The 27,534-nt window shown below is 49.0% G+C and overlaps 5 protein-coding genes across 7 annotated transcripts; 4 read left to right on the top strand and 1 right to left on the bottom strand.

Moving 5' to 3' along the window:
- Positions 1 to 842: 842 nt before the first annotated feature.
- noc3l (NOC3-like DNA replication regulator) lies at positions 843 to 8,424 on the top strand. The gene is made up of 21 exons (XM_088284749.1): positions 843 to 980; positions 2,040 to 2,244; positions 2,333 to 2,441; positions 2,520 to 2,674; positions 3,119 to 3,184; positions 3,333 to 3,466; positions 3,606 to 3,767; positions 3,848 to 3,941; positions 4,991 to 5,166; positions 5,232 to 5,360; positions 5,710 to 5,841; positions 5,934 to 6,014; positions 6,364 to 6,464; positions 6,555 to 6,627; positions 6,704 to 6,767; positions 6,847 to 6,918; positions 7,313 to 7,494; positions 7,572 to 7,700; positions 7,765 to 7,862; positions 7,950 to 8,034; positions 8,104 to 8,424. Exons 1-21 carry the CDS (start codon positions 972 to 974, stop codon positions 8,218 to 8,220), a joined length of 2,373 nt encoding a protein of 790 aa, XP_088140875.1. The 5' UTR covers positions 843 to 971; the 3' UTR covers positions 8,221 to 8,424.
- Positions 8,425 to 10,132: 1,708 nt separating this feature from the next.
- acta2 (actin alpha 2, smooth muscle) lies at positions 10,133 to 13,779 on the top strand. The gene is made up of 9 exons (XM_088284180.1): positions 10,133 to 10,246; positions 10,623 to 10,780; positions 10,857 to 10,985; positions 11,060 to 11,170; positions 11,363 to 11,447; positions 11,525 to 11,686; positions 12,093 to 12,284; positions 12,352 to 12,533; positions 13,404 to 13,779. Exons 2-9 carry the CDS (start codon positions 10,652 to 10,654, stop codon positions 13,545 to 13,547), a joined length of 1,134 nt encoding a protein of 377 aa, XP_088140306.1. The 5' UTR covers positions 10,133 to 10,246; positions 10,623 to 10,651; the 3' UTR covers positions 13,548 to 13,779.
- Positions 13,780 to 15,354: 1,575 nt separating this feature from the next.
- ankrd22 (ankyrin repeat domain 22) lies at positions 15,355 to 17,830 on the top strand. 2 transcript variants are annotated; one of them, XM_088284762.1, is made up of 6 exons: positions 15,355 to 15,528; positions 15,878 to 16,069; positions 16,723 to 16,830; positions 16,938 to 17,015; positions 17,166 to 17,193; positions 17,299 to 17,830. In XM_088284762.1, exons 1-6 carry the CDS (start codon positions 15,508 to 15,510, stop codon positions 17,436 to 17,438), a joined length of 567 nt encoding a protein of 188 aa, XP_088140888.1. In that variant the 5' UTR covers positions 15,355 to 15,507; the 3' UTR covers positions 17,439 to 17,830. The 2 variants fall into 2 exon arrangements, with proteins under 2 accessions (XP_088140888.1, XP_088140887.1); XM_088284761.1 differs by having other exon boundaries at positions 15,357 to 15,528; positions 17,095 to 17,193.
- lipf (lipase F, gastric type) lies at positions 17,616 to 23,051 on the bottom strand. 2 transcript variants are annotated; one of them, XM_088284758.1, is made up of 11 exons: positions 22,895 to 23,051; positions 21,319 to 21,462; positions 20,435 to 20,546; positions 19,779 to 19,977; positions 19,599 to 19,708; positions 19,374 to 19,510; positions 18,610 to 18,756; positions 18,460 to 18,531; positions 18,296 to 18,364; positions 18,124 to 18,234; positions 17,616 to 18,053 (listed from the first exon to the last, which is right to left on the bottom strand). In XM_088284758.1, exons 1-11 carry the CDS (start codon positions 22,931 to 22,933, stop codon positions 17,931 to 17,933), a joined length of 1,263 nt encoding a protein of 420 aa, XP_088140884.1. In that variant the 5' UTR covers positions 22,934 to 23,051; the 3' UTR covers positions 17,616 to 17,930. The 2 variants fall into 2 exon arrangements, with proteins under 2 accessions (XP_088140884.1, XP_088140885.1); XM_088284759.1 differs by having other exon boundaries at positions 22,899 to 22,910.
- A 690-nt stretch (positions 23,052 to 23,741) lies between these two features.
- Positions 23,742 to 27,263, top strand: bbs1 (Bardet-Biedl syndrome 1). The gene is made up of 7 exons (XM_088284750.1): positions 23,742 to 23,980; positions 24,323 to 24,698; positions 25,159 to 25,341; positions 25,399 to 25,530; positions 25,643 to 25,749; positions 25,817 to 25,937; positions 26,092 to 27,263. Exons 2-7 carry the CDS (start codon positions 24,330 to 24,332, stop codon positions 26,914 to 26,916), a joined length of 1,737 nt encoding a protein of 578 aa, XP_088140876.1. The 5' UTR covers positions 23,742 to 23,980; positions 24,323 to 24,329; the 3' UTR covers positions 26,917 to 27,263.
- The last annotated feature ends 271 nt before the right edge of the window (positions 27,264 to 27,534 follow it).

Here is a 27,534-nt window from a genome sequence, read left to right as displayed (position 1 = left end):
TTCGGAAAGAAACAGTTTTTCAGTCTATTAGTCTTTGATTTGATGCATCTGTCGCGCCTGCCAGAGGGCAACAGGCCAAACAGGTGTTAGTTCGGGTGAGTTTTGTCTTTGACGATATTGAGAGCTCTGCTGAGGCACCGGGCGGTGTAGACGTCGACAGGGAGGGGAGAGGGCAGCCTATAATCCTCTGCGCCGTTTTGACTGTCTTCTGGAGCCTCACTCGGTCTGCCTCAGTGCAGCTGCTGTACCAAGTGGAGACACAGTAGGTCAGCGGGTTCTCAATGGACGAGTGGTAGAAGGCCAGCAGCAGCTTCTTGTCCTGGTTGAATTTCCTGGGGACCCTCAGGAAGTGCAGATGCTGGTGGACCTTCTTTAGTCTGTTGTCCTCACACCAAGCCGTTAGTCTCTGGACCTCCTCCCTGTAGGCTGCCTCGTCACCTTTCGAGATCAGACCGACCACTGTCGATTCGTCGGCAAATTTGACGACGGTGTTGTTACCGTGGGCCGGGCTGCAGTCATAGGTGGAGAGGGCTCAGCACGCATCCTTGAGGGGAACCGGTGCTCAGCGTTCGGGTGGAGGATGTGTAGGGACCGAGCAACACAGTCTGGGGTCTGTTGGTCAGAAAGTCCTTAATCCAGATGCGTGTGAGGGCAGCCAGTAACTGACTGGTGGCTCGTCCATTATTTGTCATGTGTCGATGTAGGGGGTTATTTATTGTTCTGTCATGTGTAGAGAACTTTCTTCCTGCTGGGTTTGTTCTTTTGAAATCTGAGTTGCGAAGATTCAACAAGCACTTTGGTGGGACAAGGTGCAGTGCGTCCTCCTGCCACCAGCGTCGCTGTTTACACTGGAGTGTTTGAATTTGAGTCCTGCGAGCCTTTAATGTTCCGGGTTGCGGAGTCTGTCTCGACGCGTGTGGGCTGCTCGTGTTGATCTTCTTTCTACCTGAACACCTTTTTCCATCGTCATTATGTCTCCGGTGAGTTTATTTTACACAGAAAGGAAGCGCAACGTACAATCGTCGCAGCGCCACGATGTGTTTTTGTTTTCAACAACGCGGATCACGTGTATAATTGTCGGTGCCTTCAGAAGCTTCAGATTTGCTTTTTTTTTGCAAACTGTTTTGTTGATCATGTGTTGTTTGACTTTCGGCTTCGTCCCTGTAGGCTAATAGCAGAATGTTTTAGCATTTGTTTCGCCGAATGCTCGTCCTGACGAGGTACGGCTGGGCAAGTTTGTGTAGAAATAACATTTACAACCCCCCCCCCCCCCACTGCTCCCCCCCAAAAATAGATTTACGATATTTTTGTAGTGTGATGCAATTTATTTATTAAGAAAACAAGTAAAAATGATAGAAAACGCCGAACAACATTTGTTTTTATTTTATCAAACACTTTAAATAAGCAAAAACATTCACAAAGGTCAAAGCCTTTAAAACTAAATTCTTCTGGATATAATTGTACCAACACACTCAATTGCATTTATAAAGTGAAAGCTTAGAAAACATTTTTTGTGAAAATGACAGAAAACTCAAACTAACAGGTGCTTTTATTTGATTAAAACTTAACAACCATTTCCCTTTCATGATTAAAATGCAAAACTACATTTACAACTTGAAAAGATAAACGTTCTACTTGTATCACTTAATATTATGATGGCGTATTCATGTCACCCAGCCAGAAAAAAAGCCTGACAAGATTTAGTCATCATAATGAGATTAAAAATTGTCATGTTTAACAGTATTCATGACAATTGTTATTTTTCAGATTATCCACTACCAAAAAAATAAATACATTTTAAAAATCATCCAGGCCTACTTAACGGTTCTTGCCGAGGGACCCAACTGGATTCTACTAGAATCAAACTCTCTAATGCGGCCTGTGTCATCAGTGAAGCAGCACAAGTGTACTCAAATGATTCCACACAATTTTTGAAAGGTTTTCGCAATTTGTTCAACAAAAATGATGTTTATGAGGATGAATGAAGATGCCCTGCTTGTTTGCTTGCCTTTGTGCGCCTTCCGTCCATCATTCCTCAGTGTCGCTCCAAGAAGCGCAGACCGTCATTCCGGCGGTTGCTGAAGACGAGTGGCATGAAGTTAGACAACAAGCTGAAGAACCGGCAGATGAAACAGCAAAACTGCGACAAGAAGCAGCGCAAAGAGCACAGGAAGATGCGGCAAGCGCTCAAGGGCGATGCCCTGGCCTTGCCGCGCCCACTTGACGTCACCGCCAAAAGACCCGGTGAGACCGCACCCACGCCAACATGCTTTGCCCCGTGGCTGTCATGCCATGAGTGCGTGATGGTCATGTGCCGTGCATATGATGTCAGAGGTGCAAGAGGAGGAGGACGACTTCCTGGAGAATTTGCCCACCGACATGATGGACGACAGCGACCTGCAGCAGATATCCTCGTTCCTCAGCAGGGACTTGTCGTCATGGTAAAGGCTCTCGCACGCACGCAAGCACGCATGTGACAAGCATGTCTGAGACGTGTCCTGTGTGCGCATATGTCTTAGTGGTCCGGTGCACGGCGCCAAGAAGCGCAAGTCAGAGGTGGTCCGAGACTACGAGAAGATTCCTAGGAAGATGGCGGCCCTCCCGGAGGTGGAGGTCGTCCACTTGCTGCCCATCAAAGATAAGACGCGACTCATCCCGCAGAGCGTGCACAGAGGTGATGCTCAAACGCCAACATGTACATGCCAATGCAGCGCTTCCAATATGTAGCACCCAAACTAATGCTAGTCATCGTCAAGATCACAAAACGTCAAAAGCCAGGCACACGCTTTATTCCTGTAAACGATTTTTCACATTCGTACCGGCTATGATAATATGAGGTAGTTTAAACCTTAAAAGGAAGTCAGAAAATGTAGTTCAAGAATGATTCTGTTTGAATGCATTGCACATGGAAGTTAAATGAAACTTGTACCTAATAAAGGACATCTTATCTTATCTTATCTTAAAAATTTGAAGACAAACGGCTCTAAAAGATGAAGTGTGCATGTGTGTGTGTTTGTGCGTGTCATCATCAACACCACTTCTCCTGGGCCACTCATAGCACACTTTGACAACGGCCTTTGTCACCGACTTTTGATCGGTGTCTGTTGTGCTTGCGCAGTGGTGACCAAGCGACCAGACGAGGAAGGAGAGGAAGAAGAGGAAGCCTCACGGGAGGCTGAAATCGGTATGGATGACTTTTAAAGCTTACTGAAGCTCGACATGCCGCTTGCTACCTTATTTTCGACTGAATCATCACCATAGCAACCAGTGAATCTGACAGTGGCCTTTCCTGCCGTTGGCTGTCAATGACGCGGCCCCGGCCTTGTTCTCAGGAGAGGCGGAGCTTGTGAATGTCACGCTGCTTACGGCAGCCCAGCAACAGGAAGTGAGGACGCGCAAAATCCAAGACCGGAAGTTGACCATTGCGCGCCTGGCATCCACCGTCATCGCCAACCCCGTCAATAATGTCAGACCTCCGCCTGCGTGCGTGCATGGGCGTGTATATTTGTCATAGTGTGCATGTTTGGATTATTTGTGTGCTTGTTTTTGTTTGGTTTTAGCATTTGTGTGAGAGGCCTCATGTGTGCATGCGTGTTTTCGTGCAGATGAAGTGCGTGAAGCAGTTGCGCGGCATGCTGATGGAGGCGGACCCTTGCGTGGCTGTGACGGTCAGGAAGTTGGTGATGGTGTCGTTGATGGAAATCTTCAAAGACATCGCTCCCACCTACAAGATACGACCTTTGACCACCACTGAGAAAGCCACCAAGGTACCACATTGGCGTGCATGTGTGTCTGAAGATTCTGTTGGTGAGCAGGATGCTAAGGATGATGTCATAATCAATCGCAGGTGAAGAAGGAGACGCAGCAGCTGCGGGAGTTTGAGGAAGGACTGCTAAGTCAGTACAAGTTCTACCTGGAGGATTTGGAGCAGTGCATCAAAGGTAGCGTGTCGGCACGTGTGGCGCTTTAAGACGGCCAATCCTGATCTAGTTTGATGCGGTCGATTGGCCCACGGCGGCCGACTCACAAGAAAAGCAGCGATTGAGATTGTGTTGGTGGGGAATGGTGCCGTTGACTGGTAATGTTGCCGTGGCTACCGGGAGATTTGAAGAAAGGCTGATATGCACGGCCGATATTTAGTGGTGCATGATCGTGACTTTTTTTAAATCATCAAATAATTCAAGTGTGTCACCTTGCATTTTTGCCGTAGATGCCACTAGACTCGTTCAAGCAAACAAATCTTGGAAGTGAACGTGCTGAATGGGGTCACTTGACGAAGCGATGGATTCCTTTTTCACTTGAGCAGCTTGGAGCGTGTCTGACACCAAAATGTCTGCCGTGCGCGGACGGTGGCTGAGATGACACATTAGTTTTGTTTTTTTTAGCATTGTCACTTACTGTAATTGCAACTTTGGTAGCTTCTGTTTTCTTGTTCGGAGTTGCCGTTAATGACTCGTGGCAAATGGATCATCATGTTGTTCCTTTGAGTGCTGAAATTTCCGAGTTTATAAACGCAATGCGCAGTACGTGGTCGCCACCGAGTGACCGCGATGGGTCATAGCTTGATGTGCTATTGTTGCTGTTCAAATGTCAATCTCATGTATACAAAAACGGTGTCGTGGTTTTTGATGCACGTGCGTTTGCCACAGTAGACGCTACAATATGTTAGCGTGCCACAAGAGGACATTGCGCGCGGGTTCCATCAGACGCACGCGTTAGCTTGTGTGTGCGAACAACTGTGCTGGCTTCCTGCCATGTCTGTCCCTGCCAGAAATAAAATCGGTCATCCGTCGCAACATGCGTCCTTTGTAGATGCTCGCTTGTATCCGCCCTGCTGTTATTCAAGCCAAGTTGACGTCATATTCAGTCATTTGGTGAGATGCGCCTACTCTGAATCTGTTGCTAACGCTAACACAGATTAGCCATGGAAGTCCACTCCCCGCGATGCTTGTGTTGTACATCCCAGATGTGCGTTTGTGTTTACGTGCAGACTGGAAGCAGAAGAAGAGCAAGCGCAGCCAAGCGGTGTCTCTGGACGCTTATTTGGGCCTGGCCAGCGTGGCCGTGCGCTGCCTGTGCGAGCTGCTGCTCACAATGTTGCACTTCAACTTCCACAACAACATCCTGGTAGCGTTGGCGCCACTCATGAACGACCCCATCAAGACCGTGAGTGCTTGTCACGTCACGTCACATCACATTTTGTCACGGCTGACCCGCACGTCTCTACTCAGGTGTCCGACATGTGCTGCCACGCCTTCACCAAGCTGTTTTGCCAGGACAGGGTGGGTGGGGCCTCGCTCGCCGCTGTTCGTGTCATCTCGGGTCTCGTCAAAAGTCTCAACTACAACGTCAAGCCCAAGGTAAGGAACGATGTGAAGAAGTTGTCGTATGGTTCGCTTCGATAGCGCCACCCTGAGGGAGGAGCTGGAATCGAACCGTGAACCGTGCGGTTACTGGACGAGCCGTGCTTGAGGCACGACCGACCCGATAAGAGAAGCTCATGAAAACATTCAAACCTCTCCCACTCTGGTTTGATGCTGAATCCAAAACATCACATTAAAAGTGACATTGATAGGTTTTGGTTTCCCAAATCTCGGAAGGTGCAGAATTAAGGGTGCGCACGATTCCAGTTGAATCCTGCATCAGTTTGACGTGCAGACCTGTCACATGCAATATGGCTGAAGTGTGTGTGCGCGTGTGCTCCTGCAGGTGCTTCACACGCTGCTGAGCGTGCGAATCCACGAAGCGCTGGTGAAAAAGGACCTGAATGACATCACACCCAGCGCCAAGCCTATGCGCCACAAAGACAAGCAAAACAAACTTTCACGCATGCAGCGGAAGGTAACACGAGGAAGGCCTCGCCCGCTGGCCCGCAGGCTGCCGTTGGCGAGCAACAACAAATTCCCTCTCTCTTTGTGCTCGTGTTGCTGCAGTGGAAGAAGGCAGAGGAGAAGCTGCAGCAGGAGCTTCTGGAAGCTGAAGCGTCGGACGGCAAAGACAAAAAGATGAAAATGGTGCCGCTCACGTCTCACTTTGAAGTGTGAAAGTCTCGTTTTGGTTAGCTCGAGCACGTTAGCCGCATGCTAGTCTCGTTTCCATTTGCGGCTCAGGACGAGCCTTAAATGGTGACGTCTGGAGAGTGCAACTTCCCGGACAATTCCGTTTTTGTAGAAAGCGCGTCAAGAAGTCTGAACTCTCCGTTTAGCCAAAAAGGTTGCACAGTCCACTTTTGTGTCCTCTTGACAAACAAAAAAAGTAGATAAATGATGCTGCAATGTACTGAAATGCTAACTCAATTAGTTTCCAGTTATTCAAAGGAAGCATCAACTGTAAAAGCAATTTTTCTTCTTCTTTTTCTTGCAGCATACGGAAACGTTGAACATCGTCTTCCTCATCTACTTTCGAATTTTGAAGAAAGCTCACAAGTCTGTCCTGCTTCCTGCCGTGTTGGAGGGGCTGGCCAAGTAGCACGCACTCGCGCACACACATGCACACACACACACACACACACACACACACACACACACTGACTCTGTGATGTCACCTCCTGTCAGTTTTGCCCATTTGATCAACTTGGAGTTCTTTGATGACCTGCTCAATGTGCTTCAGAGCCTTATCCAGTCAGGCGTGAGTATGACGCAGACTCCGCCCACTCGTCAGTATCCGAACCACATGATTAATTTGATAGGTCATTGCTGTGCAGGATCTGACCAATCGGGAGAGACTTCACTGCATCCAGACTGTCTTCACCATCCTGTCAGGACAAGGTGTGTGCTAATGCGACTGCGAGTGTGTGTGCGCGCGCGCGTCTGGTGTGTAAGTGACGCCAGTGTTTTTGCGTGGCAGGTGACGTCCTCAACATCGACCCGCTGAACTTTTACTCTGAACTGTACACCATGTTGCCACGACTGCATGCAGGTGGGCGGACATGTGACCTTCCTTCCAGAAGCAGAATTGAGCTTGCTGAATTGAAATGTTGGCGGCAACTTCAAGATGACTTATGCAGCTTAAAGAAATTGGAACACGAACGGTGCAGCACCACATGTAGACAAACTCGGGGCTCGTTCTTATCTTCTATGACAAACAACTAATATTCCTGCCGTACTGAGAAGGGAGTTGAGTCGCCTGTAGAATTTCTTTGTCCATCTGTTATACTGTATTGCTCCCAGGTGGCCATGGGTATTTATTTTTTCTTAAACAAAGACCTACTAAAAAACAGAGCAACAAATCGAGTTCATACCTCGGGGCACCACAGTGTTTTTTTTTTGTTTTTTTTTACAAAGTTTGAGTGCTGACAAGCCGTGTCCATCAGGGGCTCCTAACGATGACATCATCATTGTGCTTCGCTGCCTGGACGCCATGTTGGTCCGCCGCAGGAAGCAGGTGAGCCTGCAGAGGGTGATGGCCTTCATCAAGAGGCTCAGCGCGCTCAGCTTGCACGTCCAGTCGCACGCCAGCATCGGACTCCTCGCCGCCGCCAGGGCCGCGTTACATGTGAGTGGATGCGTGTCATGCAACTAGCATGTCAATCAAAATGACTTTTTGGGGGCTTTTTTGTTCCCGATTGTCAGTTCTTTCCAAGATGCGACTTCCTGCTGGACAACGAGGTTCAGGGCAGCGGCTTGTACCTGCCTGAACTGCACCATCCCGAACACTGCAACGCTCACAACACCGCCTTGTGGGAGCTGCACGCACTGCTGGTACACACCCACGCACACTGGCGCAGCGCGAAAGTGTGAGTTGATGTTTTCATGTGACACGCAGAGACATTTCCATCCGGTGGTGCGGCAGCTGGCGTCCCATCTGAGTCGCGGCGCCCCCAGCGAAGGCGGCGCGGCGCTCCCGCTGGAGCTGAGTCGCAGGTCCGAAAACACGTCGCAATCCTGCGCTTCTCGTCATGTTGCCAGCGTGTGCCTGCGATGCTAAATGTTTGAGGACTTCCTGTCCAGGTCCCCGGTGCAGCTATTTGAAGATTATGATGTCAAGGACATGTCCTTTAACCCCCCTGTGGTGCCACACAGACACAAGAAGAAGGTTTGCCCACACGCACACACAAAACATTCGCACACCACCCAAGAGTCAATTTGTATTTTTTGCTTCCAGGAGGTTTTCAGAGTGGATTGGTCGCTGCTGGATGGCGATTTACAGCGACGTGTTGACGATAGCCTGCGTTGCAGTCAGGAGGCGGAGCTTGACTTTACTTTGGCACACAAACACTGACACTCATGCACACACATCCTGTGCGTGTGTGTGTGATGTCATCTGAACAACATTTTATTGACATTTTTTTTCTGCGCATGGATGCTTGTCAATGTGATCAGTTGGTAATCAGTTCCTCTTGTGTGGTTGTCTTTCACGGCCTTTGCCACACCTTCCTTATTTTTTTTTTTATTCCTAGAACAATAAATACAATATTTGCGCCGAGATTTGGGCTGCTGCCCTGGCTGTGTGTGCTGACGTCGGTTAAAATGCAGTTGTGTTGCCTGTGCCACAACATCGCCGTCGACAAAGCACTCGCGTGTCGCGCCGTCTGCCGTGTGGAATGGTACGATTGTTGTTTGAAGCCGAGGCCTCCATTTTTTTTTTCTCCCCTACTTCAGTCGCCAACCCCAATCAAGGAGCATCCCTGAGGCGCTTTGTGACAATCTGTGCAGAATTTCTTTGGTTTTCATAGCAGCAGTTCTGGACTTGGAGGTTTGCATGGCTGGCGTGCTGCTCCGCGGCTGTGATGCCAAATTCTCCGGAAGGCTTCACGGTTTAAAAAAAAAAACAAACTTAAGTTGGACCCCAACGGATTTCTGCAGGCAGGCAGCAGCAGCCACAACTGAGTCTTTGTGTTTTCTTCTGGCCGAAGCTAAGTGACCTTTGCAAGAATCATGCTTTTCCATCTAATTGCACCTGTCAGCTTGATGGATCATCTCCTCGGGAAACATTTAGATTTGAGGTTCAGCAACAATATTTCTGACGGATTGGCCTTTTGTTTTTTTGTTATTTTCAAGTTAAACTGCTGAAAAGTGGAACAACAGAAAATGTTGTGCCTGTCATCCGATTTGGAGTAAAGAAACCATTTTCGCACTGGTGGCTGCTAGATCAAATCGAATGAAACGAATCGTTCTTTTTTTACATGAGCAGCGCCACCTGCTGCTCAGTAAGCGACATTGCACAACCTAAATATGCAACTCTCCACATTGCACGAAACTTTCCGAACAGTTCCACGAAATACCAGCTAAGATACACGCACACACAAACACACTCACGCGTTCCAAAGCTGGGACATGTTCGTGTGAATTTTTCCGACCAATCATATTCGAGCTTCACAAGTCCATCTGCAGTCCAAATGTTTTCCCATTTTCGGTCAAAGTCGCGCTATGGTGTGCTTGCGCGCGCGCCCGTGAGAAATGCGGAGAAGGTGATCAATTGCTGGCCCCTCCCTCGTGTTTTTTTTTTCCTGGGGGGTGCATGTCTCCTCAGCTCCTTTTTAGGACTTGATGCCGCTGATGTTTTGCTTCTTGTTGAATTTCGCTTTTGACGCACGCGCACGCTTGAACAGGAAGTCGTGTCGTAAGTCGTCCATTTTCCTTTTAAGGAGAAACGAGTGTGTGCGCTTCCAATTTGACCTTTGACCTCATCCTCGTCTCGATCTGGACACGCAACTACATTACCCACAATGCTAACGTTGTCACCAGCATCATCTTCAGCTCAGCAGAAGCCAAGAAACCCAAGCCTGCTAATTGACGGAGCAGTCGAGCGCGGGGTGGGGGGGCCAAAAGTGGCAAGGAAGGTCAACGCAAGGCCAGCATAAGGTCAGCGGGCCTCGATGAAGAACCGGACTAGGAGACTGGATCAGGAGAAGAACCTGCTCCGACGGCAGAAGCTGGAACCGAAAAAGACCATCCGCCTGGACCACGACAAGAACCAAAAGTGCCCAAGGAAGGAGAAAAGCATTTTCTCAATCATCTTCATCTTGGCAAGTATGAAAGCGGAAGGAAGTCCCTGGTGCGCCATTGGCCGACTCGATCGAGGCCTGCCCTACAAGGAGCCGAGTGGACCGACTGCGCCGAGGAGACCGGGGTGGAGGGGGTGGGGGTCTGAAAAGGGGGGCCGCTCCTTGTTTGGATGGATGAGAGGAAGAAGAGGAGGAGGAAGAAGAGGCGGAGGAGGCTTCTTAAGGTGTCTCGTCAGACTTTGTCCGCCACTCGCTCACTTGTCGAGCTGACCGACCTCGCCGGCATCCAGCAGCACCAAGGTAAGATCCTCCAAGTCTTTCTCTTCTTCACATCCTCCTCATCTTCATCACCACATTCTCTTCAACTTCATGCGTTTACGGGTGCCCACCAAAGATCTTGATGGCCTTCTGCCATTGCCGGTCGCAATGAGGCTGTTTGCGGGCACGGCAGAATGTGATGTCCAAATATGGCGCACACAGCCGAGAGGTTGAGAGGTGTGGGGGGGGGCACGGCCAGGCGGGACGCCACTGCATGCCCAAATGAGGAAGTTTGACCAGAGTGCCTTGCGCCTGCGTGTTCCCCCGCACTTGGACATGCTAGCGTGCCCCCAGCTGGCGTCATACGCAACTGACATCAGGTGTCGTCATGCGTGTCCCCACCCTCCCTTCACCTTAGCGTAGTAGCCCCCCCCCCTGCCTGCAGCCATGTGCGACGACGAGGAGAGCACTGCCCTGGTGTGCGACAACGGATCAGGACTTTGCAAAGCCGGATTTGCCGGTGATGACGCCCCGAGGGCCGTCTTCCCGTCCATTGTGGGCCGGCCCAGGCATCAGGTCAGCGCCGCCGCCACAATGCGCCTTGCCGATGCTGTCTGTGGTCTGATGGTGTGTGTGTGTGTGTGTGTGTCAGGGCGTGATGGTGGGCATGGGCCAGAAGGACAGCTACGTGGGCGACGAGGCTCAGAGCAAGCGAGGCATCCTCACCCTCAAGTATCCCATCGAGCACGGAATCATCACGAATTGGGACGACATGGAGAAGGTGGACATCGGCACGCTTCTTTTCCTTGCGAGGCGGCTGCCTTTCAACGTGTCTTGTGCTCTGTGATTGGCCAGATCTGGCATCACTCTTTCTACAACGAGCTGCGAGTGGCCCCCGAGGAGCATCCCACCCTCCTGACGGAAGCGCCGCTCAACCCGAAAGCCAACAGAGAGAAGATGACGCAGGTGAGCTGCACGTGTCACATTTTGGCAGCGCAATCGACGTTGGCACGCATGTCGCTTGAACGAGCTGACGATCCCGAGTCACACGCCTGCGCCTGCGTCACACCGCATCTCAACACTTGATGTTTTTGAGCTTGGCCGCTGCGACGTGACCCGCTCGTGACCTCCTTTTGTGGTTTGTCGGCGCGCTCGCAGATCATGTTCGAGACCTTCAACGTTCCCGCCATGTACGTGGCCATCCAGGCCGTCTTGTCCCTCTACGCCTCTGGACGCACGACAGGTGCCCCCCCCCCGCTTCGCCTCCGCCGTGCTAAGCCGGCTAGCTTGCGTGTGACCTGGCGCCTTTCCTGCTCTCAGGCATCGTTTTGGACTCCGGGGACGGCGTGACGCACAACGTTCCCATCTACGAAGGTTACGCTCTACCTCACGCCATCATGAGGTTGGACCTGGCCGGACGCGACCTCACCGACTACCTCATGAAGATCCTGACCGAGCGCGGGTACAGCTTCGTCACCACGGGTACGTGAGCGCCCGTGCCACCTGGCGCTTTTTAGGGGTGCCCATTTTTTGTAGCATTCAATCACAGCTCGCAATTTTCTTCTGCAGGAGATAGCTGATGTGTTTTTTTGGAGCTTGGAAATGTTTTGATGATGAGAGACAGCATCACTGTCCTCTGTTAGAGTTGGACTGAGAGAAGTCCGCTGTTCTCATGTGCAAAAAAAAAAAAAAAAGGCCGGGAGGCTACTGAGATCTTTTACACGATAAGATAATGATTAAGTCAACAGCACCAAACTTTTGATCCGGGAATCGGCCATAGCGCGTTTGTCAACAACTGCGCGTGTCGTGACTGAAATCACGTCATGTCTTTCACATGCACAATGCGTCCGCCCGATCGTTTCCTCGCGGCGACGATTTGGCGCCTCAGCCGAACGTGAAATCGTGCGTGACATCAAGGAGAAGTTGTGCTACGTGGCTCTCGATTTTGAGAACGAGATGGGGATGGCGGCCACGTCGTCCTCGCTGGAGAAGAGTTACGAGCTCCCCGACGGTCAGGTGATCACCATCGGGAACGAACGCTTTCGATGCCCCGAGACCTTGTTCCAGCCGTCTTTCATCGGTGAGTCCGTCCGTTTGCGCGTGCACATGTCGCGAGGTCGGGTAACGCTGCGCCGCGCCGGCCGCAGGCATGGAGTCGGCCGGCATCCACGAGACCACCTACAACAGCATCATGAAGTGCGACATCGACATCCGCAAGGACCTCTACGCCAACAACGTGCTGTCGGGGGGCACCACCATGTACCCGGGCATCGCCGACCGCATGCAGAAGGAGATCACCGCGCTGGCGCCCAGCACCATGAAGATCAAGGTGACCACATAGCAGCGTGTCACACACACACACACACACACACACACACACACACACACTAGCTGCTACTAGCTACTGCCAAAACTCCCAAAAATATTGCACCATAAAAAAACAAGTCGGATGAAATCAAACTTTCAAGGCAAGAAATGCTCAAATTTTAAGTGGAACTAAATGTTCAATATGTTAATTTTGTGAAAGCAAAAAAGAAAGAAGAGTTTATTGAAAGCCAAATTAAAGATAGCCGTAAAAACAACTGGCCAAATTGTTTGGGAGCAAACGACTTGCTTTCCTTATTTGATGTCAAATCGATGTTGAAATGACATCACATGCCAGCCTGCTGACATTTTTGTTGCCGGAATTATTTTCAACTTTTCCAACTAAAATTGCTGTTTTAGGCCCAAAAATTCAAGTTGTGGTCTTTCGGTTGAAATTTCACGACGAACGCACCTCCACTTATGGCGATTGTTCATGAGCGGAGACTGATTAACACGATCGGTGTCCTCTCAAAAATGAATCGCATTCGTTACAGAATCAGAATTGGATGAAAGTCACTTGCGTAAATGTGCATGTGAAACGCTTCTCTAGCTGTTGCCTTCAACTGGAAAGCTTCCACAAGCGGCAATTCCAGCCTCAAGGCCAATGCAACCAACTTTATGGGAGCAGTGACCTGAGACGTCATCTGCATCTCATCCACAAACTCAAAAGCTCGCCACGGTTTGCTTTAAGCCACCGGTCCTTCCACTCAACTGCCAGGAAGCAAACGTGGCTTCAAGAAAACTGCGGCAAGGTTTTTACTTTGTGGACTCGCTGGATTTGACAGCTGAGATCGCGACACAATGTGCAAACCAATTCCCGGTCCCGCCCACTTAGATCATCGCTCCCCCGGAGAGGAAGTACTCGGTGTGGATCGGCGGCTCCATCTTGGCGTCGCTGTCCACCTTCCAGCAGATGTGGATAAGCAAGCAGGAGTACGACGAGGCCGGCCCGTCCATCGTCCACCGAAAATGCTTCTAGGTAGTTTGGACGGAAATGAGCCGCTCACTGCCCGCTTCCGGAAACTCCGCCCACCGGCTAGCGGGCCAGCCCGTCCCACAAGCCACACCTCCATCTTGTGTCCTCCTAGTCCTTTTTTTTTTTTTTTTTTTTTTTTTTTTTTTTAAATACATTTTGGATGAAATAAAGCGTGACCACCGCCACCGATGAAAAAAAAGGCAAATAAAAAGCAAACCACACGCTCACCTTTTGATCATTTCTCACAGTGTCATTCATAAATCATCAAAATGCAACTCATGATTAGTTTAGACAGTCCTTTTTTTGCAATGAATGAGTTGAACAATAAGAAATGGTTTGCATCCTTTCATTCAAAGACACATTATTTCAAATGGACACCACACAAAAAGAATTCCGTGGGAAAACGGACAAAAATGTTGATTTTTGTTTTCCAGTAAAAGCAGATATTTGCAAATACGTTTTGAAAAAAGGCAACCAATCAGACGACAGCAATTGCAGATTTGCCGTTGAGATGTGCGAGGAGAGTTTTGAAACTTTCAAGTTCAATTTATGATCAGAATAGTTTGATAATGAATTGATTCCACGTTGATTGGAGTTAGTGGCACCACAAGGGGGCGCTGTAGCCCTTCGACCAAATCACGATGGGAATGGAACAGGGGTGAGACGTGTTTCTTTTTTTTTTTTTCGGCGTGTGAAACATTTCCTTGCAGTGCTACTGGCTCACCCGCATCACGCATCAGAGTTGAAATGGTTTGCTCATTGCTTTTTGGCTGTTTGGAATGTTTTCTGTGAAGAATGTCGAGCTTGTTGTAATGGTCGAATCAAGTGAGGGTTTGGTGCTAAAGTCAAGCTGTTTTATTTTTTTATTTTTATTTTATGGGGGTAGTTGTGTCGCGTAGGGCACAGGTACAACTTTTAATAGCTTTAGTAGTTTTTCATTATGATTAAAGAAGGTGATTTTGTTGAAGGTGAATCCACATTTGTGTTGTTCCAAATTTCTGAAGCAGTCGTCAGTATATTTGTCACAAATTAACACTTCTTGTGAGTTGTTTGTAAGTATTCGAAGCGTAAATAAACTCCAACCACCAGCCTCATTGTGGCTCGGATGGAGGGAGAGAAACAAAGATTTATGTTGTCCTTATCTTTCAAGTACAAACTAAAATATGTCAAGTGCAAAAACCTATTTGACTACAAACATAGAACATACCTCAAAATAAAAAAATGCTCAAGTACAAAAAATACTTATAATAATAATAATAACGTAAAAAAAAACAATTCAACGTTGGCTGCCCATTGTCAGCAACTTAATCGGTGCCCCCTGCTGTTTTGTCTCGTAACAATTTTCCGTAGTGGTAGATTTTTTTTGGGGATTATTTTGAGGGTTGTTCTGTTTTGTTTGTTTTTTCTAGTCAAATAATGTTTTTTTGCACTTGAAATACTTAAGTATGTGCTTGAAGGATTTGTTTTGTACTTAAAAGATAAGAACAACAACAACAACAACAAAAAATGTTCCCTCCCTCAGCCGAGCCGCAGTCAGGCTTGTAGATGTAGTGCAAAAAGTCACATTGCCGTTTCAGTTCTTAAATAACTTAAATAGGATTATTCCGTTTTAGTACTCAAGGGATATTTTTTGTACTTGAAAGATTCTAGATTGTATTTTTTTTTGTAATTTCTTTTTTATGAGTAAAACATGCTGCATTTGGTTTTGAAGCAGGATGTATTTGATCGCTACATTATGTGCAAAACAAAATGAACTAGTTTGTGAATTGTTGGGTGTGGATTCGAAGGCCAGGTGAATTTCGAGGGCGTGCCTGAAAGTTGAGCATGTGGCCTTGAGTTCGGTTTTTGGAGGACGCAGCCTATGAATTTGGACACATCCAAGAGCGTTTATTTTGAAAAGGCTGTGTGCTCTTTTACTTTGAAAGTGCAGCTGTGCAAGTGTTGCTGACGCCTTGTAGAAGATATGGGCAAAGTGTACTCGCAGGTACGAATTACGCTTTCTCATCACTTTTGCCATTTTCACGCTTTCAAACTGCACTTCCTCTTTATTCACGCTCACTCACTCACTGAAGCCACCTATGTGGAGATTTTAAAACGAGAAGAATATGAATAATGGCGACCATTTGTAATCGCAAAAGTCTCTTTTCAAACTTGACTTTGACTTGAAGCGTCGCATAGTTTGCATGTGCGGATGTTGAAACTGGTCCAGCGAGTCCAATTCGGGATGTTGATAAAAGTCATACAACTGGTTGCCGTGTGCGTGTGCGTGTGCGTGTGTGTGTGTGTGTGTGTGCGCGTGTTTGTGTGCTCGCGTGCGCCCATCCCTCGTGCAGCCAGCCTGTCAGTTTGCGTACGACGGCGACGTGCAGCAGCTTTTCTCCTTGGTGGCACGCGACCCAAGCTGCGTTGACGCACGTGATGACGTCACCGGGGACACGCCCCTCATTGCTGCCTGTCGCCGTGGCAACCTGAACGTAGTCACATTCCTGTTGGAGAGCCACGCGGCCGTGCGGGCACGCAACCAGGTCGGCTAGGCTCATTCCACTTCTGCCTTCATCTTTTGAGAATCATTTGGCGATTTGTTTTCGCTTCCAATTAGCCAAAATGGCCCACGAGTAAATCTTTCATTTCTGTCACCCTTCATGAAAGCAGACATTTGCAAACATTGACTTTGGTTCAGGGCGGCGCGGTGGGAGTCTGGCTTGCATGATGGCCTCACAGTGCAGATGTCGTGGGTTCGATTCCGGCTTCGGCCTTCCTGTGTGGAGTTTGTATGTTCTCCCCGTACTTGTGTGGGTTTCCTCCGGGTACTCCGGTTTCCTCCCACATTCCAAAAATATGCATGGCAGGTTGATTGGACACTCTAAATTGCCCCCAGGTATAACTATGAGCGTGAATGGTTGTTCGTCTCTGTGTGCCCTGTGATTGGCTGGCAACCAGTTCAGGGTGTCCCCCCCCTACTGCCCAAAGAGAACTGGGATAGGCTCCAGCACCGCCGTGAGCCTTGTGAGGAGAAGCGATGCAGATAATGGGTGGATGGATGGACTTTGGGAAAGAACAATTCACTTAGCTTAGTCAATTTTCTGATGGCATTGGTTGTGTTCTTGTCGTGGGCTAAGGTTGACTTTTTGTTGTCGTGTAACCTTTTTGCCTTTTTATGCTCATTTCTTCATTTCAGAAGCGTCGCACGTGTCTTCACTACGTGGCCAAGCAGAACTTTTCCCTTCTGGACCACCTTATCATCCTCCTCCTCATGCCCATACTCCTCCTGGGATACTTCCTCCTGGCACGTTGCCGGCAGTGACATCATCATCATCATCATCATCGTCATCACGTGACATCGTGTGACGCGTGTGTGTGTGTGTGTGTGTGTGTGTGCGTGCGCACGCGCAGTTACAGAAGCAGAGACGTAACGAGGCTCTCATGAAAGAAGTTCTGGACAGCGACGTGGACGTCAACGCGGCCGACTACGTACGTTCGACATGACAACGCATGTAGGATCTTGCCTGTGACCGCGTGTGTGTGCGTGTGCGTGTGTGTGCGTGCGCAGAAAGGCAACACAGCTCTTCACTACGTTTGTCTAAGGAAACGACATCATTTAGTTCCTCTGTTGCTCCTCAGAGATGCCGACCCTCACGCCAAGAACCACGTACGTGCTCACCTACACGCACACACTTGCACCATGTGACACGTTGTTGTGGGCTCCAAAGGCTCACATGGTGTTGCGCTTGCAATTAGGACGTTTTGTTTTCAGGATGGCGAGTCGCCGCTGGACATGGCCACGAGGTTAAAGTTCACCAAGGTGGTGAGGCTTCTGAGGAAGACGCATTGACGCAATCTCGAGCGCTTCACACTCACGTGCGCCATCTGGATTTGTCGCCACCTGTGGTGTGACGCATTTGCAACAGACACATGATTTTTCTTTCATTTTGGTCGCTGTCGGACTCACTGACTTAATTTTAATTGAATTTCAATGTTTTCCTTCAAAGGTTTTTCTGATGATTGTTTCTTTGGCCAGTTCAGTGTCAGTCGCATTCAAAAAGACCAGCGCAACACTATGAAAAGCTAAAATACAGACTGATTGCCAGTTTATTTTTCGAAACTTGTGAACATCAATGTAAGTATATATTTTCTTTTTAAATGCATTTATTAAATCAATCGCTGATGTAAAATATGACACGTGAAATGCCAGCTACATTTCGTGTCACGATGCTAATGAATGACTTTCTTGTTCACCATTTGGCAAATGAACTTGACCGGCAAATAAAAACACACAGAAAAATTGACATGAAGAGAAAAGCGTTTCCAGCACGTCAACTTTGAGTTTTGGGCGCCAACTCTCGGTCAAGTTCAAGTGAAGACGGTGCAGCGAGCGAGTGGCGCCCTCTAGTGGTACTGATGCAGCAGCGCGCGGATGACAGGAAACATGAGCTGGGGGGCGTCCAAACCCCAAATGAAGTCCAGATGGTCCCAGTGGGGAATGTGATGGTGGGACACCAAATTGGACACCTGCAGGTCACACAAAGGCGTCAGCCACGCATGCATGCGTAAACGCACGCACGAGGAAGCGTGTATGGACCTGTGTGAGGAGCAGCGCCACATCTTTGGGGTCGGCCAGCGTGTCGCGTCCCCCTGAGAAGATGGCGGTGGGAACTTTCATGTCGCGCACATGGTAGTGCGGCGGTGTGGACTGCGGAGCACACGGCAAGTCAGCGCCGCTTGTTTGATGTTTCGCGTTGGTGCTCGCTCACCTGGTTGTAATGTTTCATGTTGCCCGCCGCACCAAAGTCAAACGCCGACAGTTTCCCGCTGCTGACGGCCTGTAAAAACACGTTGGGTTGATTTGTCACCCTTTCGGGTGATATCAGGTCCAAAATGGTCTTGACAAAATGAGTGCTTGGGCGCATGTGCTGACCTGCGCCCAGTGCAGCATATTTTGGACGGATGTGCCGGCAGGACAGTGCGTGGTGTAGACGGCCGTGCGAGACTGAAAGCAAACAAGCACGCCAAGTTCATGTTGGCCATCTTGGCAAAAAAGGATGGAAGCAGAATGGCGACAACCAACCATGTTGAGGTTGAGCTCGTCAAAGCCACACAGGACGAAGAAAAGATTTCCGCACAACTCGTCGAGCAGACGTTTGGCGCAAACGTGCTCGGCAAACCATTCGATCATGTGACTCTGAGGAAGGAAGTCTCGTTTTCCAAACAGCTCCTGAGGGACAGCGGGTGCAAAAGTTTTTGATTGGCCACGGCTTGCCAGCCTCAACCTTTGCCGCATGTATCTTGAATCATGTTGGGGAGGAACGATTGATTTATTCTTCCTGATCTGCATGTTCATGGACCTTTTAGCGAACGATCGAAGTGGCTTCAAAAGTTCAGTCGATGCATCCCGACTGCAACCCATCTGATTAAAATCATCAGGATCGATTTCAGGCTTTTGCAAACCTTGCTCGTGAGCTGATTATTTGAAGCTGGTGTGCTGGAATAGAACTGGATGGGTGGGGGCTGAGGACTGGACTTGGGTCCCCTGCTCTAATCACTAGATGGGGATTTTAGCAACAATCAGGCCACTCTCACCTTACAAAACCTGCAAAGCAAACAACCTCGCTATCAAATTCACCCAAAATAAAAAAAAAAACATTTGGATTCACAAAGAATTGACTGTTTGAAACTCATTCCACCTCTTTGAAGGACTTAGAAAATAAGAAGAGTTCAATTGGATCCAAATTAGCCTCTTCGGAAAAGTGAGCGTGTCGGGGATGAGTGAGTCGTGTCGCGTGGCGTGTCGTGTGGTGAGACCGGCGCTCGTCGGCGCTCGTCGGCGCCTACCCAAACCAGGAACTCGGGCAAGATGGCCAGTTTGCTCATGGGGCTGCTGGAAAAGGCCACCGTGGCCACCGGAGCCAACGCCACAAACAATTTGATCTTGGATGCGAGGTGTGGGAGCGTGGAGAACGCCATGAAGGCTGCCCGAACACACACGCACAATGTGAGCATCTCATTTGAACCACATGACGCAAAAAAAAACCAAAGGAAAACGTGCGCGCGTCTTACCGATGGTGGTCCCTTGGGAGTGTCCGACATAAACGATTTGTTGTTGTCCCGTCACCTCCAGGATGTAGTCCACAACGGCGGGAAGATCCAAAAGGGCCATTTCGTCATGACTGGAAAGCAGCACGCGTCCCCACATGGGCGGTTGCTCGGTTGCAAGCATCAACGAGCCAGCGAGCGTACCTGAACTTCCAGAAGTCATCGTGGTCAGGCGCGAGGGTGCGATGTTTCCTGGACCAGGTGTTCCCTCGACTGTTCCCCAGCCAAACGTCGTAGCCGGCGTCGGCCAGCATGTAGCCCAGGCCGGATGCCGGCGGATTGGTGATCCAGTTGCTGCCGGCCGCCAGGAGGCCGTGCTGGAGGAAAACCGCACCTCGGGGACCTGCACCGGTAGAAGGCCGCAGCGTGACGAGCTCGCTTTCCACACAACGGACGCTAAAAAGGAGCGGCCCAACCGGCGTCCTTTCCACATACGAGCCGGCGATCTGCTCCAATTTTCGAAGAAGCATTGAGCAGTTTATTGCCACGCTCAGCTGAAGTTTAGTGTCAAACTAACCCTCTAAGAAAACTGCGCCAGCTTCATGCTGACAATTGGGCATGCGGGATAACAATTTGCATCCTTCTGTTGTGTCGCGTTCTGAGTGACACAAATTTGGGGTTACGCTAACCTTAAGCCTATTCGATTAAACGGTACGTTTCCAAAATGCCGCTGGCCGGCCATGCAAATTTCCAAGATGTCCGCTCCAAAATGTGCTTTTGGAACCCTAACAGGGAAACGAGTTCATGATAAAAAAATAAAAAATCAAATATATCAAGTGCTTGAATTGAGTTGTACTGACTTAGCTTGCGCTGGCGTCCCGCAGGGATCCTGTTGACCAGCAGGATGTAGCCGTCCTCCGTCAGCACCTCGTGCTCCTCCGCCGGGTAGCCCCACCGGCGGATCATTTCTGTCTGCACACGCACGTACACACACCATGACAACTTGTGTGTGTGTGTGTGTGTGTAGAATAGGTAGACATTGTATTTATACAGCACTTTTCAGAGATTTCTCACAAAGTGTTTTCAATCGTTCCAATAAGCATTGCATCGTCAACAACACTTGAAAATGCTCAGTCAATTTTAAATGGACTGACTTTATGAAATAAATCTAACATTTTCTAAATTGTGACAAACGAGATTTCAGCAATTTCGGTTCAAATATTACATTTACTGCTTAGCACATCCGCCTTGTGGGTTTAAATTCGGCCCCGGCACTTCTGTGTGGAGTATGCCATGTTCTTCCTGTGCCTGCGTGGTTTTTTTTCTAGTTTTCTCCCACCCTTTAAAAACATGCATGCTAGGTTCATTACACACTCTGAAATTGGCCAAAGGCGTTACGATGAGTGTTGTTGTTTGCGATTGGCTGGCAACCCCAAAGCTGGCTGGGAAAGGCGCCGGCACGCCCGCGACCCTCGTGAGGGGTAAGAGGTTTGGAAAAAGTCAAAAGGGGGATCAATAACAAAACAACACTCGCAATATATCAACGTTTCTAAATGTGAAGGCAATTTGCAATTCTAGTCTTTTAGTAAGAAGCGTGAAGTGGATGCACAACATTTGCTGGGGCGAGCCACATCAAACTAAGTGGGGTCGCCGGACCACGACTTTGACACTGGTGATGTCAGTCCTGATGCCTTCTCAAACAAATGTTTGTGGAATGTGTGTGTGTGATGTGAAAGGCACTCACAATGTTCATGTGTACTTCAGGGTCCAACTGTGACTGAGCATCAAAAGAGTGACGTCCCGCAGATGGCGACCGCTCGGCCTGGGCCGTTCTGCATAGCAACGCCGCACAAACGGCAAAAAATGCACACTGCATGCCGTCTGCACTCTGCACACAAACATGCTCACACGTTCATGTATCATGTAGAAATCTGTGCATGTAAGCAAGCAAGGCCCAAAAGCAACACTGAATGCCCGTCACCTTTGATACCTCAGGCGGCACTGCCTAAAAACAGACTTCAGAAAACCATCATGTCATAGTTGGTCACTAGAACTACAATTGCAACTCAAGACTCTGTGTCAGTTCACCAAATGAATATTTCATAAGCACACCATCAATGAAGAGAAAGACACTTCAAATTTGGCTTGCAATGAGAACAAAGAGAAAGTCTGAATCCAATGCTTGTCTCTTTGCATCCTGATCTCATTTCTCCGTTCGCTCCCTTTTATTCATTTCCAGAAGTCCCTGAACAAGTGTGTCTTCAACCTAAAGGGGTGGGGTTATCTAAGCGAGCAACTGAAGACATGCACATGAAATTGTTACTCTGTGTGCGTGCATGTCTTGAAAGATTACTGTTACATGTAATGAAAAATGCGTCAAAACGTTACTCAGCAGAAACAGCTCAATCTCGTAACGAGCTTGTAAGTTCAAAACATCGCACTGCCACAAACAGATAAGAGAAGTGGAGGCCACCATCTTGCTATTTTCCTTGAACATTTTCATTGGGGTGCCTGTTATGAAGACTATTGATGAAACAGAAGCGAGTTCCTTCATTGCAAAGCAAGAGCATTTCACAGAGATATTTATTGCAATCATTAATACTATTGCTCTCGTTTCAAACTTCATGTAATATCCTCGCAATAACGTGAGAAAACGTGTGATAACTGGTTCATAATTACTCTTTCACTCTGCCATGCAAAGTTTAAGATACCGCTCAGCAAAAACTCCACATCGGTCTGCCATTGAAAATGTGTGGTACAAAAACGCAAGAATGGGAAAGAATTGCCAAATTTGACAAAGCTTCAACAATGAGTAACCCCGATTGCCAAAGGCTTATTAAGTGTTGTTCAAAGCAAATATTCTTTGGAAAAAACATGGCCCTGGCACAAATTTTTGGTTGGGGTTGCAGGCATCATAATTACAAGAGGGCATGTTTAGACACTGGGGCTTGTAGATCTGTAATAAAACACACACACACAAAACCCCCCCCAATAAAGTCAGAAGGAGAAGAGGTAAGATTGATTTTATGATTTCTGCTTGTGGGCAATCTTAATGATCCCGGCCAACTTTGGGCAGAATTTGGAAATGACGCCAGTCGAGCATTCATAAGGAACGCGAGAGGGCAAACGTGACGTCACCGAAAGTGAGGGCAAGTGAACATGACCTAAACATTGAGAAACTCGCCACGAAGCAAACGTAAAGGCGAGCAAACATGAAAAATCGGCTCCATGGAGTCCACGGCCGATTCAAGACGCCGTGTTGTGCGTCTGTGTGACGTCAAATGAGTTTTGAGGGCGATCGAGAAGAGGCGATTACTCACCCACCGGAAGCAGCGTTCAGGAATTTGAACACTGATCATGTGACGCCGGTCGTGACGTCACAGAAAGCGTCTGCGCTCACTGCTTCAGCAGTCGATTAAAATAAACAGGACTCGATGAAAAAGATGGGGTTGGATTCTAAATTTTTTGTAGTTCTTTTAATGGTTTTATGGCGAAATGTTGACGCTTTTGTTCAAGAAGAAATTGCGTTAAAGAGAAAGAAAAAAAGAAACTGTGAAAGAGCGCCCTCTCCCGCTCAATGGCTGCACGACGTCTAACGGCGCAATGAGTTCAAAAGGCCACCAATTCTTTGAGAATTTAGATCAATGCCACCTTAACGTTACACATTATTACAAGTGAAAAAAGATGACGTTTAGGGAAAATAAAAGTGTGTTCTGGTCTGCTACTTTTAGTTTGGACAATATGAAAATGAAAGTGAACCCTTTAGTAACCAGAGTTTCTTTCAAGAAAATATTGATTTCAAAAGGTTGTAGGGGGGAAGCAGAGGCATACTGTAAATGTTTAGTGCAATTTTGCAACTTTGGCGCTTAAAGGTTTAAGGCTCATCCATCTATAGCTAAGGTGAAGCCAAGTCATGCCTTGCAAACTCAAAAACAACAAAAAAAATTGTAAGAAGCCTTCATGATTCAATGACGTTAATCTGGTTGAGGCGGCATATCGAGAATGCAAAAAACACCACAGTATTCCTTAATTGACCCACAGGTGCTTCTACATAACTGGCATGTAAATGAGATCGTTTACCCGCCGAGCTGCGTGGTTTTTGTAACAAACCGATCCGTGCATAAATCGGTCAAAAATCCAAGTAGTTCAGAGAAATTGCTCCCTCTAGTGGTTATGCTCTCCTTAGACGCAAGTACAGGCGTCGCGTCAAACTGACGTCACAGCAAGCCGCTTTATGGATTAGAACAGTATCTTCAGCGATAGAAGAAGCACAACAGCGACGGTGTGTCTCTTCGGCGCCTGTTATTGGGTTCAAAGTACTCGACGACGACGTCTGGTGATCAACTGCGGAGGCGAGGGAAAAGGCGCCACTGGGGAGACGCTGCTGCACGGTATCCTTGACGACGGTGAGACAATCACAACGATGAGGGCTCCGATCAGCATCTTCATGTTTCATGTAGTCGATGATTGACGTGCTAGAGAGGCTCTCCTCGTACCCGTCCTTGCTGCTGTTTGTCCTTCGGTTACTCGCTAAGTAGGTCGGCCTCTCCTAAATCACAAAAGTTTGAGCGCATCATGGCCGACATGTTCCTCGTCATTGAAGTGGCTTTTACGGGTTAATCCTGATTTGCCGAACCTGCTGGGAAAAGGATGGCAATGTTTTTTTGCGTTGTCTTTGAAAATGTTGCAAGATTGTGTGTATATATGTATGTATATATATATATATGTATGTATATATATATTGGCAGCAGAATCATGAGCGGTGAAGACGGGAAGTGGCTGGACGCCCACTACGACCCGGTGGCGGGACTGCGCACCTTCTCTTCTTGCGTGGCGCTGGCTGACCTGAGCGGCGACGGAGACGGTCGCCTGGTGGTGGCCGACCTGGGTGGCGGCGCTTCGGCGGTGTCCATGAAGCTCAAGGTGTACAGCGGCACGGTGCTGAGCAGCGAGAGCGTGCTGCTGGACCTTCCGTGCGGCCTGGCGGCCTTCTTCATGGACCTGCACGAGCCTCGCGTTCCCGCCGTGGCCGTGGCATCTGGACCCTGCGTGTACGTCTACAAGAACCTCAGACCCTACTTCAAGTTCACGCTGCCTGGACTCGACGTCAACACGGTGGAGCAGGTGGGAGTCTTGCTGTGTGAGCCCCAGACAGTCTTGCGCTCGTGGCTCGGGCTGCCACAACTAATCGATGAGTAAATAAGTTGACAACTATTTTGCTCATCAGTGCTTCTTGACTGTTGTCACCCAACAAAGTTTCTTGACTTCAAGTCGCGAGCCACATTTTTATTAAAGTTAAAAACGCAAAAGAACAGACGACAACCGAATGTACATGATGAACTCATCGAGTCAAATTAGACGTTACAACTACACAAAATACGGCCATGGAATGTCCCTCGTATCGCTTTAATTCTTCTTCCGGGAGCGCAATCGCAATTAGAATAGTGCGTTTCGGCGAGCTGCTTTGGTTACTCCTCGAAAAGATCGCTTGGCTGGTTCAACTCGTGTGCATTCGGAGATGGCACTAAGATGCCTTTTCCAGGATTGGTCACTTTTTGACAGCCGCTGTCTTGTGATTGGTCAGGACGTGTGGCAGCAGGCCAGGGAAGGGCACATTGACCCCCCCGCCGTCAAGGAGACTTTGGAGAGCCTCCGGAAGAAGGACGACGTGCCGTTATCCGTGCGCTCGCTCCACTTCCTGTCTCTGGAGGACGAGCACTTGGAGGACTTTGTCCAGCTGCACAAACAGCAGCCAATCAAACGACAGGTACGCACGCATGCACACACGTGCTCGAGGGTAGATGACTTGTTTTTTGCTCCTCAGACTGTCATCACGTGCATGAGCACGCTAAAGAAAAGCACAGCGGACGAGGACGGCGTCAGCTGCCTGCTGATTGGCACCGAGAGCGGTCATCTTTACGTGCTCGACCCCGAAGCCTTCGTCATCCTCTCCAAGGTCGCTGGCCGTCTGCCCTTCATCTTTATGTCCCACCTTCTGTCTGTCCTTCCTTCACACCTCCACCTTCCTTTCCTCCGTCCGTCTGTCCCGTGAACGCCGTATCCTGCAGGTGGCGCTGCCGGCCCCGCCCACCATGATGGATGTAACCGGTCAGTTTGACGTGGAGTTCCGCATCACGGCGGCGTGTCGGAATGGGAACATCTACATCTTGCGCAGGTCAGCCTGGCACTGGCACGGGTCCTTGGCTTCAAGATCGTCCTGAGCTCTTTGCATCTGCTCCCAGGGACTCGGACAAAGCCAAGTACTGCGTGGAGCTGTCGTCGCATCCCGTGGGCCTGATCAGGGTCGGCAAGAACCTGGTGGTGGGAACCATGGACCAGAACCTGCAGGGATTCTCGCAGAAGGTAACACTTGACTTGAGGTACCCCTGCCTTGGTGCAATAGTTGACCTTGCCTTCTTTCTATCATAGATTTTAGAATTGTTTCACGCCCCAAAAAAGTTTGTTTGTCTGAGCAAAAGAAATCCAAGACCTTGATAGTCTCATGTGGCTTGACTAGGGTAAGAAGCTGTGGAAGGTGGTCCTCCCGGCCCCCATCTGCACCATGGCCAGCATGGACCTCCCCGCTCGAGGTTTTCAGGGAGTCCTGGTGGGTCTTGCCAACTGCGAGGTCCAGTTATTCAGGGACAAGAACCTGGTGAGCACCATCAAGACTCCCGATGCAGTGACTGCCATTTGCTTCGGGCGCTATGGGCGTGAAGATGGGACCCTCATCATGACCATGAAGGGTGGTGGCCTGATGGTGAAAATCCTCAAGAGGACGGTGGAGTTCCAAGACCGAGACAGTACTCCCGGACCACCGGCGGCCCAGAGCGTCCGTCTCAACGTGCCCAAGAAGACCAAACTCTACGTGGACCAGACCCTGAGGGAGCGCGAGAACGGCACCGTTATGCACCGAGCCTTCCAGATGGACTTGATCCGCCTGCGACTGGCGGCGGCCAAGGCCTACGCCAAGTCCCTGGAGTCCAGTCTGACGCCGGTGTCGTCTGGACCCGGGCGCTCGCTCAAGATGAATGCTGTGGTCCAGGGTCTGGGCCCATCCTTCAAGCTCACGCTCAATGTTCAGAACACGGCTGCGTGCCGGCCCGTCCTCAACCTGGCCATCAGTTTCCTGTACGACCAAAGCTTGTACAGGATCAGGAACCCATTCCTGAAGATCCCGCTGCTGGTGCCGGGGCTAGTCTACCCAGTCCAGACTCTGGTGGAGTGCACCAGTGACAAAGGCATCTCTGACATCATCAAAGTTTTGGTCCTCCACAAGAGACAGAGCACGCCACTGCTCACCGCGCATATCAACATGCCCATCAGCGAGGGAATCAACTGAGACGCACGACTTTAGCTTCATTTAGATGAACTTACTTTAGCTCAGCAGGCCGCGAGTCCGTGCAGCGAGGAAGCTGGCACCATGTGCTCCTGTAAAAAAGTCACGTCAACATTTGCCAGTGTTGATAAATGGCATTTCAGGATTCCAGCAAGGACATCATGTGATCATCTGGTTCCAGTCTTTCAAGCTCAGCTTTTATTTTACCGGAAACTGAAGGGAACGTGTTAATTTAGGTAGAAATGTGCTGAGACAATATCAAGTTTAATTGATACTTTTTATTGAACTACGTTGTCAGGTTTAGTCACTTGAGCATTTCTGAACACGGACAATAAATAAAAGGAAGACAAGAGTTTATCTTTTACTCGCGAGGAGAACGAACGGAGGTGTGCTCAGTTAGGGCTGCAACTTTGCTCTGAAGCACACTCCGCCGAGCCCCCTAGTTTATTGGGGAATCCCTAGTTCAACAATGCTTTCTACTCTAAGGAATCAAGGTGGGAGAACCAGCAGGAACATGCAAACATTTCAGACAAGAAAGGAAAAAAGTCGTTTACTGATTGTGAAAGGCAGGTCTATCTTTTAGTGCTCTCACACAAATGTCTCAGTCCTTTTAATATTGCC

This window comes from Idiotropiscis lumnitzeri, chromosome 20 (genome assembly GCF_059441095.1).
Source record: "Idiotropiscis lumnitzeri isolate Australia: NSW breed Sydney's pygmy pipehorse chromosome 20, RoL_Ilum_1.0, whole genome shotgun sequence".
Taxonomy (NCBI): domain Eukaryota; kingdom Metazoa; phylum Chordata; class Actinopteri; order Syngnathiformes; family Syngnathidae; genus Idiotropiscis; species Idiotropiscis lumnitzeri.
Note: the sequence above shows the minus strand (reverse complement) of the source record. Positions and strands in the feature narration are given on the sequence as shown.